Genomic DNA, 13194 nt, shown 5'->3' with positions numbered 1-13194 from the left:
ATATATATATAATGTGGGTGTTAAAAAGATGAAAATCATATACATTTATCGACCAATTTCTAGAAAATAATATTTTTACAATGATTATTTGCATGACATGCTTTTTGAAATTACTTTTTTGAAGTGTAACATGTTTCTTTTCTTATTTCCTTTTTTCATGCAACTTTGGATAAACACATTGAATGTAAATCTTGTTTGCATTCATTTAATGTATTCAAAAAATAATTAGATTCATGTATTTGAGTTCATTTAAAATCAGTATTCAATTATTCATTTTTTTAATGTGGTATGTGCATTTTTTTTTAATCTTATATTCTGCGAAAAGCAGAAATTTTATATGGATTTTTTTTAAATAAAAAGCAAAATAAATAAAATAATTTGATTTTGAGTAAACTTCTTTGATTAATTTCATAATTTCTTTCCAAAAATATTAAACATTTGAAAATTATAAGTTTTATTTTCCTATTTGTAAAGATATTTGCTTCTTATGCTACATTATAATTGAAGTAGTTGGAATACCCGTTTCAAGATGGGTTCATAATGGTAACACATTTTGAATTTGAAATAATTACAAGAAATGCGAACCTGTTAAATACTTCAATGTAATAAAAAAAATATATGATGTAAAGATAGTTTATGTGACTAAAGTAATGGGCTTAGAAAAGTGTTTATTTTATAGAATTACAAGCTGGCTTTACCAGTTTATTGCCACTTTGCAAAATACACTACTTAAAATACTTGAAACATTAAAATAATATTTCATTCATAATTTTGTTGTAAACAAAAAGCCAAAAACTTTCTCATTTATTTCTATAGATAAATAAATGTTAACGTTTTGATGATTTCAATACAAATTTATTTGCCTTTTCACTTGCAATTTAGAAATAGATCACAACTTGTAAATCAACTTCATAAGTTTGGGATTGGGATTTGGTTTCGATTCAAGTTGATGAACCCAAGTCGTATAGATATATTTTTTATTTTTGAAATCACAACTTTATAATAATATAAAAATCGATAGAACATTAACTCTATAATAATATATAAGAAATCTGCAAGAATTAAAATAAGCGTATTTTGACCTGGCTATGCCGGGCATCCCTGCTAGTTTGGATAAATACTTGTGCAGTTTTAACAAAATAGCTACAATAATATCAGAGCTTCTCCATTTACGCTGAATATCTACAGAATGCCAACATCAATATATTACATATGAATCAGTCCCTTGTGGAATTTCCACAGGTCCCACGAGTATAAAATAATTATGACACTTTTGCAACGCCTACATATCTATATTATGTTATGAAATCTTCAGTTTAAGTTTTTAATTAATAAGAAAAAGTTTGAAAATTAAGATTTTTTTTTTCTTTTTGTTTCTGAGATTTCTGCAAATTATGTGAACAATATTATAACTCTTCGTCTTTTTTCTCCCTCTTGTTTTTTGCAGGTTTCTTTTGTAATCCGAGATGAGGTTGAACGCTACCATCGCTCTGGAGTTAATGCTTTGCAGTATGATCCCGTCCTCAATCGATTGTACTCAGCTGGGCGTGATTCCATCATTCGAATATGGAACACAAGAGCAAATTCCAATAGGGTAAGGCGAACATAATCACTCGGTGCCAAGTATACCATCGACTTTCACACAGAATTAAGAAATCTCTTTAAGTAGGCCTTTTGTTATTCAATGTCTGATTTGGTTCAATAATCTATTTATCGCTATATGCAAATATTCACAGTTATCTAAATTTTAACCTTTTCTTGTAAAGCTAAACAGTTGTTTAAAAATAACATTTTTATGAGCTTTTATGCGATTTTGTGATTGTTAGTTTAATCTCATTCAGTTTGAAAGAATTTAGAATAAATTTTCATACCCATCAAAAATGGTTGTTATTAGTTCATTTGTATATCTATATTATATTTCTCTTCATGTATTTGTCCATCGGTTCTTCTTTTTCTCAGAAACTACTGGACTGATCTGATTTAAATTTTGTATGGATCTTTGCTATGATAAGGTGCAGTAAACTAAGTATTACAGCATCCATTCTATGCACAATTAGAGAATAGTTTTGTTTTTGTTTTTTTGTTTTTACACAGTGATCACCACCTATCAAGGCCCGGAAGCCACTCAGGGATTAGGGTTATATCAAGTACATTACATTAGTGTGGAGATTTGATGAAGTGTTTACTTAAGAGGGCGGTTCATTAGGAATTTGTTAACATTGGACTTGAACACATCCAAGTTGTAGTCCGGTGGGAAGCAGGCAGACGAAACAGAGTTCCACAGGCATGCAGTTCTAAGAAAGAAGCTTTGTTCATGGAATCAACGTTTTGATTTAGGCACAGATAAAGAGTGGGGGAAAATTTTTCACAGTGGATTCGGCTAGACAGGTGTTTTTCGTGAAAGATTGGCGAGGGGGGACCAGAGATTGGAGTTCAGACAAGCACCTGCCATGGAAATAACGATAAAACAAGGATAGGCTCGCAACATCTCTTCTGTGGGAGAGAGGTTGCAGGGTAGAGAAAAGGGCATCCCCCACTAAGCCACGAAGTCTATTTTGTACTCTGTCAAGGCAGGATAGGCTGTTTTTTGCAGCTCCTGCCCAGATATGGCAACAGTATTCCATCCTTGGACGTACTTGGCTTTTATATAGATAGAGAATTGCATCAGTAGTGAGATATCTTCTGGAGCAGTAGAAGGATCCCACCATCTTTCTCGCGACCTTGGCTACAGACTTGATGCACGTGTTCCATTTCAGATCAGGAGTAAAGGTCAAACCCAGAAGCTTGTCAAAATACGGGGCCTCTCCCAGACGAGAGCCATCCATCACAATTGATGCCAGATGGGGATCAGAGCGTTGATGATGTAAGGATAGGAGTTTGGTTTTGGATGCATTAAAGGTAACCAGCCACATCTTCCCCCACTGAACTACGCGCTCGAGATCAGAGGAGAGAGAATCAGAGAGAACTTTGTCATTTACAACCTTTGATGTGTTGCTGTAGATGGTCGTGTCATCAGCATAGATGTCAACGAATGATTTAAGTATGTGTTTAGGGAGGTCATTGATGTAGATCAGGAAGAGAGTTGGGCCTAGGATTGACCCCTGAGGGACTCCAGCATTTATATTGCAGGCCTCCGATTTTTGTCCATCTACCACTACTCTTATGAGCCTATCGGAGAGAAATGATTTAATGATTGAGAAAACATTTCCAGTTATACCGTAGCTGGAAATCTTGTGAAGTAGACCCTTATGCCATACCTTGTCGAAGGCCTTTGATATGTCAAGAGCAATTGCCCTAGAAAGGAAGCCTTTGTCAAGAGATTCACTAATCCTGTGGGATATAACCATCAGCACATCTGCGGTAGATCTTGCAGAGCGGAAACCATATTGTGTGTCACTAAGAAGGTTATTCCTGCTGAGGTGGTTGACTATTTCTCTATTTAATATGGATTCCAGCAACTTACTCATAACACACAGGAGACTTATTGGTCTGTACTGAGAGGGAGATGACTTATCACCTGAATTCTTAAATACAGGGCAAATTGATGAGGTCTTCCAGGGAGTCGGAAAGCACTTCTCCTTAAGGCAGCGCTTAAACAGTTTTGTAAGTATGGGAGCAAGTTCTGGTTGAAGCTTTTTTAACACTATAATTGGGATGCCATCAGGGCCAGTTGCTTTACTGGAATCTAGGTTCTTGATTAGCTTGGCGACCTCATGCACAGATATTTGTATGTTACCTAGCTTGTTCTGTGTTATAGGAGGAAATATGGGGAGTTGATGGCCTTCGTCGCATAGGGTAGAATTAGCTGCAAAGTTCTTGGCAAATAGTTTGGCCTTGTCTGACACTGACAAGATGACCTCTGGTCCATTGATAATGGTTGGGATAGAACGCACACTTCTGTTTAAGATCCTATTTGTTATTTGCCAAAACTGGTGGGAACCAAGCCGCTGATCAGCTACCTTGGATTTAACAGACTGGGCATATAGCTCTCTTGCATTTTTTTATTACTCTTTTACAGTGGTTGCTGGCAGTCCTGAAAGCAGCTTTAGTCTCAGTGCATTAGAGAATAGTATTTAATGCAAAAATGAGCACAAAATTCATCATATTCAATCATCAATTTGGCATAAAGCATTCTATTCTAAGGCAATAGGCTATAACTTTTTCCTATTTTTAACAAGCTAAAACGTCTGGATCAAGTAAAGAGTAGTTACCCTGTAGCAGAAGATGACGACTAGCGACGACCGGCGCACATTTCAAGTGACACCGGTCATTCGACCTTGTCATTGGCACATGGTGTTGGTTGTTTGTAAACACGTCAAATAGCAGACATGGTCGAATGTTCACAAGCAAGATTTTTTTAAAATATATTTACAAAACTTTTGAAGATTTAAAAGAAAAATATATATTTACAAAACATTTTTTTTAAGTAAGTAACAGAACGAATGTATTTAAATAAAAGATATTTAAATAAATGGGATCCTTTCTGAGTGCCTTTTTAATATATTTACAGAACTTTCTAATAAAACTTAGGATAATAATAATTACAATAAAATAAATACATTTAAGCCAAACTTATTAATGGCAGAAACAAATATAAAATAACTGACTTGTTTGGATTTTTGTGAATGTTTCACGGATTTTTGCGACTAAGATTGATTTTTATTTAGTGTTTTTTTTGTTTTTTTTTCTGTGTGCGTTTTTAATACAATTCAATTTAATTATTTTTAAAACATTAACTTTAGCGACAATATATTTTTAAATATTAAATTTTGATTTAATCTCATGATACCCTCACGTGATCAATTTATTAAATCACAAAAAAATCCAAAAGTAATATATTTAAATAAATGGGTGTCTTTTCGAGTGTGTTTTTAATATATTTACAGAACTTTTTAATAAAACTTAAAATAATAATTATTCTAATTATAAGAAAAATAAAAATGAGCTATATTAATTCGAACTTTACCCTAAGCATAATTAATTTTACTTTGATTTTATCCTGAAGTAAGCCTGAACATTTCAAGTTATAGTATTAAACAGATTGTTTTTGTATTTTTTTTTTTTTTTTTTTCTGTAAGCTACCTAATTTATGGATGTTGGGGTTCCCCAAGCAACACCGGGGAGCTTTGCTAATATATGCATTGGGGAAAAAATTTAAATTGCCTTAGTCTAGAAGGATCTCTTTTTCATTGACCAAAAACAGAACTTTGAATTTTAAAGAATGAAAAACAATAATTTTAAATAAAAATTTACAATCTCTCTTTTTTAAAGCAATTAAATCACTATTTACTTGCCTCCCCATGAGGTTAAACTTAGACAAGGTCAGTTTTTCATGTGGGTAAAGTCAAGTGCAAAGTCGGTTTTTAATGTAGTGAAAACCGAAAGATAAACTCTGGATATGTTTTTTTGATTTCAAAACAACTTCCAAGTTATTATTATGTATATAAAAAAAACTCTGGATATATTTTTTTATTATTTGAAAACAACTTCCAAGTTATTATGTATATAAAAAAATAAGTTTACATTAATTTAAAAATGAAATATATTTTATTTGCTTTGCATTAATAGAATGACGTGTTTTAATTCTCAGTATTTAATGATATAAACAGTATTAAAGGGAGTAATTACGTTTCACGGATGACCGAATTCTTAAATTGAAATTTGTATTTTAAAATAAATATTTTATAGTATATTATGTTTTTAATAACTATTACTTCAATTATTGAAATACGATATTAATATTTCTCATAAAATATAGTCTTATATATATATTTACTGAATTTATTTGCTTTAATGCCTTGTCTCAATTTTATCAGCTGTCATCATTCGGTAATGCTGTTATTTTAGCAAAATCCTAAATTATTTCTCAATTTATAGTCATTTCCTCAAATATCAACAAAATTTAAGGAAAAATATATTATGTGGCCATTTTTTTCTTGTAATTTGCAATTTTTCTGTCCTCACTCTGTTACCATTCCAAAATCGACCTACCCTAATACACATGTCTGGGTACTAGTATAGGCTTGTATTTATGTAGACACAAATGAAGCCTTATATTATTGCATCACAATATAGACAAAAGCTCAATGGAGCTTCAATCTCTGGTTCCTACTTGTAAAACTTTTACAGCCAGAATTTGTCCTTTTACCACTACTGCAAAAAGACTTTTCTGGCTTCTTCTATGTGTTTCTCATCAAATAGAATTTCTGTGAACAGTTTCTTTCCAAGAACTGCTTTGAAACATGTTGCCACAAGATTACTAAAATTGCATGCCAGGTCCTTATTTTTAGTTGTACCTTTTAGTTTTTGACCTTCATTTCTTTGCACTTTTTAAATCATGCATAGAAAAAAATAATGACATTTTAGTGTTCTGGGGTTTGAATTGTGCAACTTGTTTGAACAGCTATCTCTACACTGAAGATTCCACAAATACACGTGTGTATATATATATATATTTATATGATGAAAATTATGGAAATAATATTCCAACGTGATGGAGAGATGAAAAAGGAACATACCAAAATTATATATTCATCAACGTTTTATCTTTATTTCAAGATTTTCTTGGGATACCAGTACAATATTTAAAAATATATTTGTTGTGTTTGCAATGCGAATGGATGTCTTTCTTCTATTTCAGAACAAGTCTTAACTTTAAACAAAGCAAACTGATTAAATTCATTTTAAATAAATCTCCATGGAGACTTGAATTGGTGCTCATTGCAAACTCAAACACAAACTATGGTTGGTGCTACAATTTATTTCCTTTAATCAGTAAACTTATATTAAAAGAACAGAACTTAAATTTAGATACAGGTTAATTTATTTACACCACAAAAAATAATACTGGTAATAAAATAAATAATCGGTCAATAAATAAAAACAAAGAAACACTCATTTCATTTCATATACACATCCAACATTTTCAATTGACTCTATTCATTCCGAAAAAAAAAAAGAAAAAAAACAGAAATTGCGTCATATCTTTTTAAATTCCTGACAGCTATATGTTGTTTTAAAAAAAATCTCACTTGCTCCATATTATAAACGCTATACACAAATTGAATGCTAATGGGTTTTTCTTTTTCGTTCTGAAATAGAACAAAAACATTTTTTTCATATTACAGACAAAAGTACATTTTCGAATATTGTACTGGGATTTGATTTCATCTAATCAATCATCCCAAGGAAGTCTTGAAATAAAAATGAAACGTTGATGAATGCATAAGTTTAGTTTGTTCAATTTCCATCTCTACATATATGTACACATATATATATATATATATATATATATATACACACTAGCATGGGTACCCGGCATTGCGTGGGTTGACATGAAGTTCTGTTTGGAACACATCTGCATTTTCATCATGGGCAATGTGGATACCCCCACAGCAATTCCAAAAATAAAAGAATAGATGAAAACATATAAATGCAATCACCCCAAAAAAAGAAGTATGTGATACCCTCCCCATCAGATATTTCAGCAGAGGGGATACAAAGGGAAGAAACTATTCTCTGGATATTGAGCACTGGAAAGAAAACTCCCCCTCTCCAAAAAAATAAATAATTAAAAATAAATCATAACTTTTGTTTCAATAAAAATAGCAGTGAATGCCTGTTTGATCGCAAAAAAAAAAAAAGAAAAAAAAAATATAGCCAGGTAGGTAGAACCCTTTAAAAAAAATGATCTACCAAAAATTAATTCCAAAAACAATTAAATGAAATTTTTTGTCATTTTATATTTCTAATGTAATCTGCCTTCTCCAAAAAAATTGAATTTGTCATATTTTGAGGTTCGTTTTGTTTATAAAATTGTTAGGTGAAAGTACAGAATGGTCTCCTAAAACTTAATTAAATTTATCGTTATTTTATGTTTCAAATGTAATCCCCCCCCAAAAAAAAAAAAACAGATTGTATTTGTCATGTTTTACCCCCCCCCCCTCGATCATCAAACTTGAAAAAATGCTAGAGATGACATGTCTCATTGAACGCTTTCTGGCCAAAAAGTGGGTGCTCATTTTATGTTAAATTTATATTAAAAAGTGATCCCCCACGTTAAAATGTTAATTTTCTTTCTTTTTTTTTTTTTTTTTTCAAAATTTCTTCTGTTTGGTCAATTTTTACAACGTGCCCCAACGTATTATAAACACCCTAACCTCCCCATGTTAAGAACGGCTTTTGGAATAGACAACTCCTAACCTCAAAAGGCATTCTTAACATGGGGAGGTTAATCCGAAAGCCGTTCTTAACATGGAGAGGTTGGGATGTTTATAATATGCTGATGAGAATAAAAACAAACAAATTAAATGTTCGGAAGTTTCTAGGGGCAAATAACTCTAAAAAAAGTTTTTTTTAAAAATCGATGTTGAAATAATAATTCCAAATAAATTAAATTAAATATGTTATTGATATAATTATTGTTTAAAATTTATTAAATAACAATTTTAAATAGAACAATAGAAGTTTTGCTAGAAACATTAAGATATCGCTATTTAATAGAATCGATTTTTCTTAATGTAATATGCAAATGACATGATCTCTTAATTGTATATTTTGCAAGAACCATACTATATATAGAAATAAATGAAAGAGTAAAGTAAGGAAACTTTTGTATATATTAATCAATTGTGAACAAATAAACAAACAAACAGACAGGAATACGAATTTTTATATATATATATATATAAATTTAGTGCTTTTTGTGTATGGATATTCATATTAAAAACACTTTTTCTATTTATTTAAAAAGAAAATACAACTTTTTTTTTATATATGGGTTCTGGAATTGCATTCATCTACAAAAGATCTAACTAATTTGCATATTTTTTTAAACATTCATTTTTATTAATTCCCTATTAGATTTTTTTTTCCGATTTTCTTAGTCATCTGTAGTTAACTATTACGTGTAATTATATTCATGTATATATTCTATATGATTTCTACTTGCATAATATTTGCATTAAAAGGTTATTGTAAAAACAAACCTCTTTTTATATATATATTTATACATGCATATATATATTTGTTTAAAAAATTTTGCATACTAAACTCCCCTGTCAGTTTTTGGTGTACAGACATGAAACTTTATATATAGGGTATTTGAACCCATGCAAAACTTTATATTTGGGTTTTAGCCAGGGAAAATTGGTGAAAATTAAAAAAATTGGTGAAAAATAAAAAAAATGGAATTTGTCGGGTGAAGATCGAACGACGGCATTATGAATATACATGCATAACATAATAGCTATTGGTTCATGTTTTAATTTTTAGTTTTGCAGCAAACATGTCTTCATAACTCAGGCATTAGCGTCAAAGGAAAAAGTAAATCGTAAGCTAAACATTTTGCTTTTGATTCTTGGTGGTGGTGCACAAGTCATTTTTTTTTTTTTTTAACTTTTTAAATCATTGCTATATAGTGGGTCCAATATAATATAATAATAAATACGGAATCTGCATTAATCAAAATATCATATTTAAGCATATTTTACAACCAGGCGATGCCAAGCTAATATATATATATATATATATATATATATATATATATATATATATATAAAAGTGAAAGTGTGTGTGTGTCTGCATACATTTCCCTATGCAATAATCTGTCAATTTTTAGTCTACAGACTCGAAATTTGATATACAGGGTACTGAGATTTGTAAAATTGATGTGATCAGTTTGCGGCCAGAAATTTGCCGTTTAAGGGGACAAAGTTCAACGATTTGACCTTTGAGAACTCTACCAAACTCCTCCGACAATTTGGGGTCTACACACTCGAAATTTAAAAAAAAGTTGACCGCTTTTTTTTTTTTTTTTTTTTTTTTTTTTTTTTTTTTGCGCTCAACATACACCTCCAAATACCCGGGTAACGCCGGGCTGAAATGCTAGTATGTGTGTATATATATATATATATATATATATATATATATATATATATATATATTGCGAAACTTCCTCTGGATAAATGAAATTAATAAAGACGAAACGTTGATGAACACATAACTTAGTTTATTCCTTTTTTATCTCTCTATTTTATCAGAATACTACTGAGATATTCCATGCCAAATCATCCAGTAAAAGATCGAAATTTTACACACCTCCCCTCAGAATTTTTTATCCTGTAAGATATACATAAGTTATGATGAACTGCCAACTTTCAGACCCAGCAATCAATGAGAACAGTGTTTTTGAGCTCAGCCAAAATTAGACCAACAGGTTGAAAAGGACTGTTGCAACGCATCATGACGGGACTACCCATCGTTACAAAATTATATATTTTTTTAAAAGTATTTAGTTTCTGACCTAGAAAATTGCACCTAGTAGGGTTTTTTTGACCGAGGAATCTGTAAATCAACCGTAGAAAGCCAGGGGAGTTTATCTTATGGGTCTTTTTTACCCATTTATATACCGAGACAACTTCCACTGGAACTCCAAAAGGGCATAAATTTGGAGTCAAGAAAAGACAACTCTAGGGTCAGAGGTGATATCTGTTTTAATATTTAGAAAGCCAAAAGATAGAACTTTTAGAATATATGCAGGTTCATTTATAGTATTTTATTCCTTCACATCAAAATTTAACGGCAAAAGTTGACAATTTAAAAAAAAATCATAGTTGAAAACGCTCAATTTTGATCTAATGTTGATAAATATAAAAAAGTTTTATGGCTGCCTGGGTGTAATTTAGAGATATATATGTGTTTATCTTATGAAGGTACAAAAACAGGGTTCCCATTGATTGCTGGATCTAAAATTTGGCAGTTCATCACAACCTATGTATATCTTACATGGGTCAAAAGGATAAAAAAATTCTGAAGTGGGTGAAGTGGCCTGGATGATTTGGCATGGAATGTCCCTACTTCCAATATATATGTATATATGAATGAGAATATTGGAAGTAGGGACATTCCATGCCAAATCATCCAGGCCACTATATATATATATATATATATATATATATATATATATTATGTGTGTGATACGTTTTTTTGTTCATAGAAATCCATTGATGTTAGGCCCATGGAGGAAGAAAAGAAACTTCTTTGTAGTGGTGGTAGAAGAGAAATTGTTATTGTGAATACTTTACAATAAAGAACAAGAGATTGAATATATGTGTGTGCATGTGTGTGAAGATAATGTGCATGTTTAAGATTAAAGTATGAAATAAATTGATGAAGACCGTTTTCCAAAGAAATGAAACAAGATTATTCAACATTAATCTAATAAGAAGAAAGATAAAATATTTAACTAATCTTGTAGCTTGGATGAAATTAATCCAAGATCAACGGCTGCCTTCTTGACATAACTAAACTTGTTCTTTCTTTTCAAATATCCTAAAACATTCATTTTGAAAATAAATGGAAAAGATTTGTATTAGTTGTACTTGGTTAAAGTAAATTACTTTTTTTTATAAGTTAAAAATATATATAAAAATTTGTACAAAATTCTATCAGATTATTTTTTCAAATATCTCTGATTGAAAGCCTGTCATCAGATCATGCCATTTAAGCACTATTGAGCTATGTTAATTATAACTTAAAGTTGGTAATACTATATCAGTAGACTCAGCCTTGTTTGAGGATTAGCTTTACTGCTACTAATCCATTTTGAACTTAAATGAAGAAAGAAGTTTAGCATTCTTATGAATTAGTTTCATCTATTATATAAAGGGCAGTTCTATGTATGTATGTCCTAGTAAAAGTAAAAAAAAAAAAAGAAATACAAAACAAACACTTACAAAGTTAGTATATTCTTAATGAGCATTTTACCCTGGATGATTAATATAATAATATTTGGGGATCAACTAGGGCAGGTTTTATTAGTGATATTTATTATATAAAAGAGAGGTGAATGGCTTGGATTATTATTAGTAAGGAATAGGCTAATTGAAGGAAAGGAATGTGAAAAAATGATGAGGGTAGGAAGTTTTAATATAATCAATCCTTTTTTTGCATGACCTTGGCTGATGCTGGGTAGCCCTACTAGTAATTAATAAAAAAAAAAAAAACTATCAAGGCTACCATGTACTTCTCAGGATTGAATGAATATATATATATATATATATATATATATATATATATATATATATATATATTTAAACAAGGTACTCAGTACTGATTAGGTTGGAGGATTTATAAATAAAGTAATTGAAATAAATTTTGATAAATTTATACTCTTTCACCTCCTTGAAGACTCTTTGTGCACTCCTACTCCAAGGTCTGAACTCTCACATTTCTATTATTTTAAAATTTATTTTCCAAGTTCTAAAAAAAGTAAAATGTTGCCATTCCTTTTTATGAATGCAGATACTATGATAATGTTGTAGCCTCTTTAATCAAAACGAAATATATGTATCCAAGTATTATGATTAATGGTAGTCTATCACAAAAGGAGTTTGTGGACAAAGAAACGAGAACAACAACTTTATTAATGCAATCATTCTGACCAAATGTAAGAAATGTAAAACTTAAAGTGGGATTGCTTTTTAAAACATTTATTACACAAAAATCTTAAGTAGTTTTGAAAATCTAGTATTTATGCAAAAAAAATGTACATTATCTATAAAAATAATGAGGAAAAACTATACTCTGACAAGTGTTCACACTTGCTATTTATCTAAAATATTCATATAAAATCATGCAATTAGATTAGTAATTTAATTTAATTATCATTTCTGATGACCTAAAAAAAAAAAAACATCTATTGTTGACTTTTTATTATAATGGAGGATTTTTATTTTTTGTTTTTGTTTTTAATTAATTTTGGGTGGCAATGATTGCCCAACTTGCTATTTTACTTTCTTGCTTCTCTTCATCACGTGAAAAGTTTGTTTTTGTATAGCTAGAAAAAGACGTGTTTTTCTTGCTAACTTTTCTGTAATGAGATGGAAGTACATATATTTATATATATGCACATAAAATACACATTGGTCTTAGTTATCGAATGGAGAATTTTGGGTTGAGGGAGGGGGTTATTCATCTAGGTTTTTCAGATTATACCTAGTCTACAAGAATCTGTGAAATGTTAATGGATTCTCACAAAGTTGAGTAAACTACATTTCTGTTGAAGTATCATTCTAATTACAGAATATTATTATTATACTAAAGCTAATTAATGTTTGTTTTCTCTAAGGCTTTTTTCTTATAACTTGAATAATGCTATAAGGTTGACAATAGCAAGCAGCTGTAAAATCACTT

General features: G+C 30.2%; 1 protein-coding gene across 2 annotated transcripts in view; it reads left to right on the top strand.

Annotated features, from left to right (window-relative positions):
- Nucleotides 1-13194, top strand: part of LOC145279848 (WD repeat-containing protein 48-like) — a 270993-nt gene that overhangs the window by 147399 nt on the left and 110400 nt on the right. For both annotated transcript variants that reach the window (XM_080131294.1, XM_080131293.1), the window contains exon 2: nt 1448-1594. In XM_080131294.1, the coding sequence (XP_079987420.1) occupies nt 1448-1594 (147 nt within the window). The remainder of the gene's footprint in view (nt 1-1447; nt 1595-13194) is intronic.

The sequence above is a fragment of the Euprymna scolopes genome, chromosome 7, assembly GCF_053919585.1.
Source record: "Euprymna scolopes isolate OS-2025 chromosome 7, ASM5391958v1, whole genome shotgun sequence".
In the NCBI taxonomy this organism is placed as follows: domain Eukaryota; kingdom Metazoa; phylum Mollusca; class Cephalopoda; order Sepiida; family Sepiolidae; genus Euprymna; species Euprymna scolopes.
This window is presented reverse-complemented; position numbering and strand designations above follow the sequence as displayed.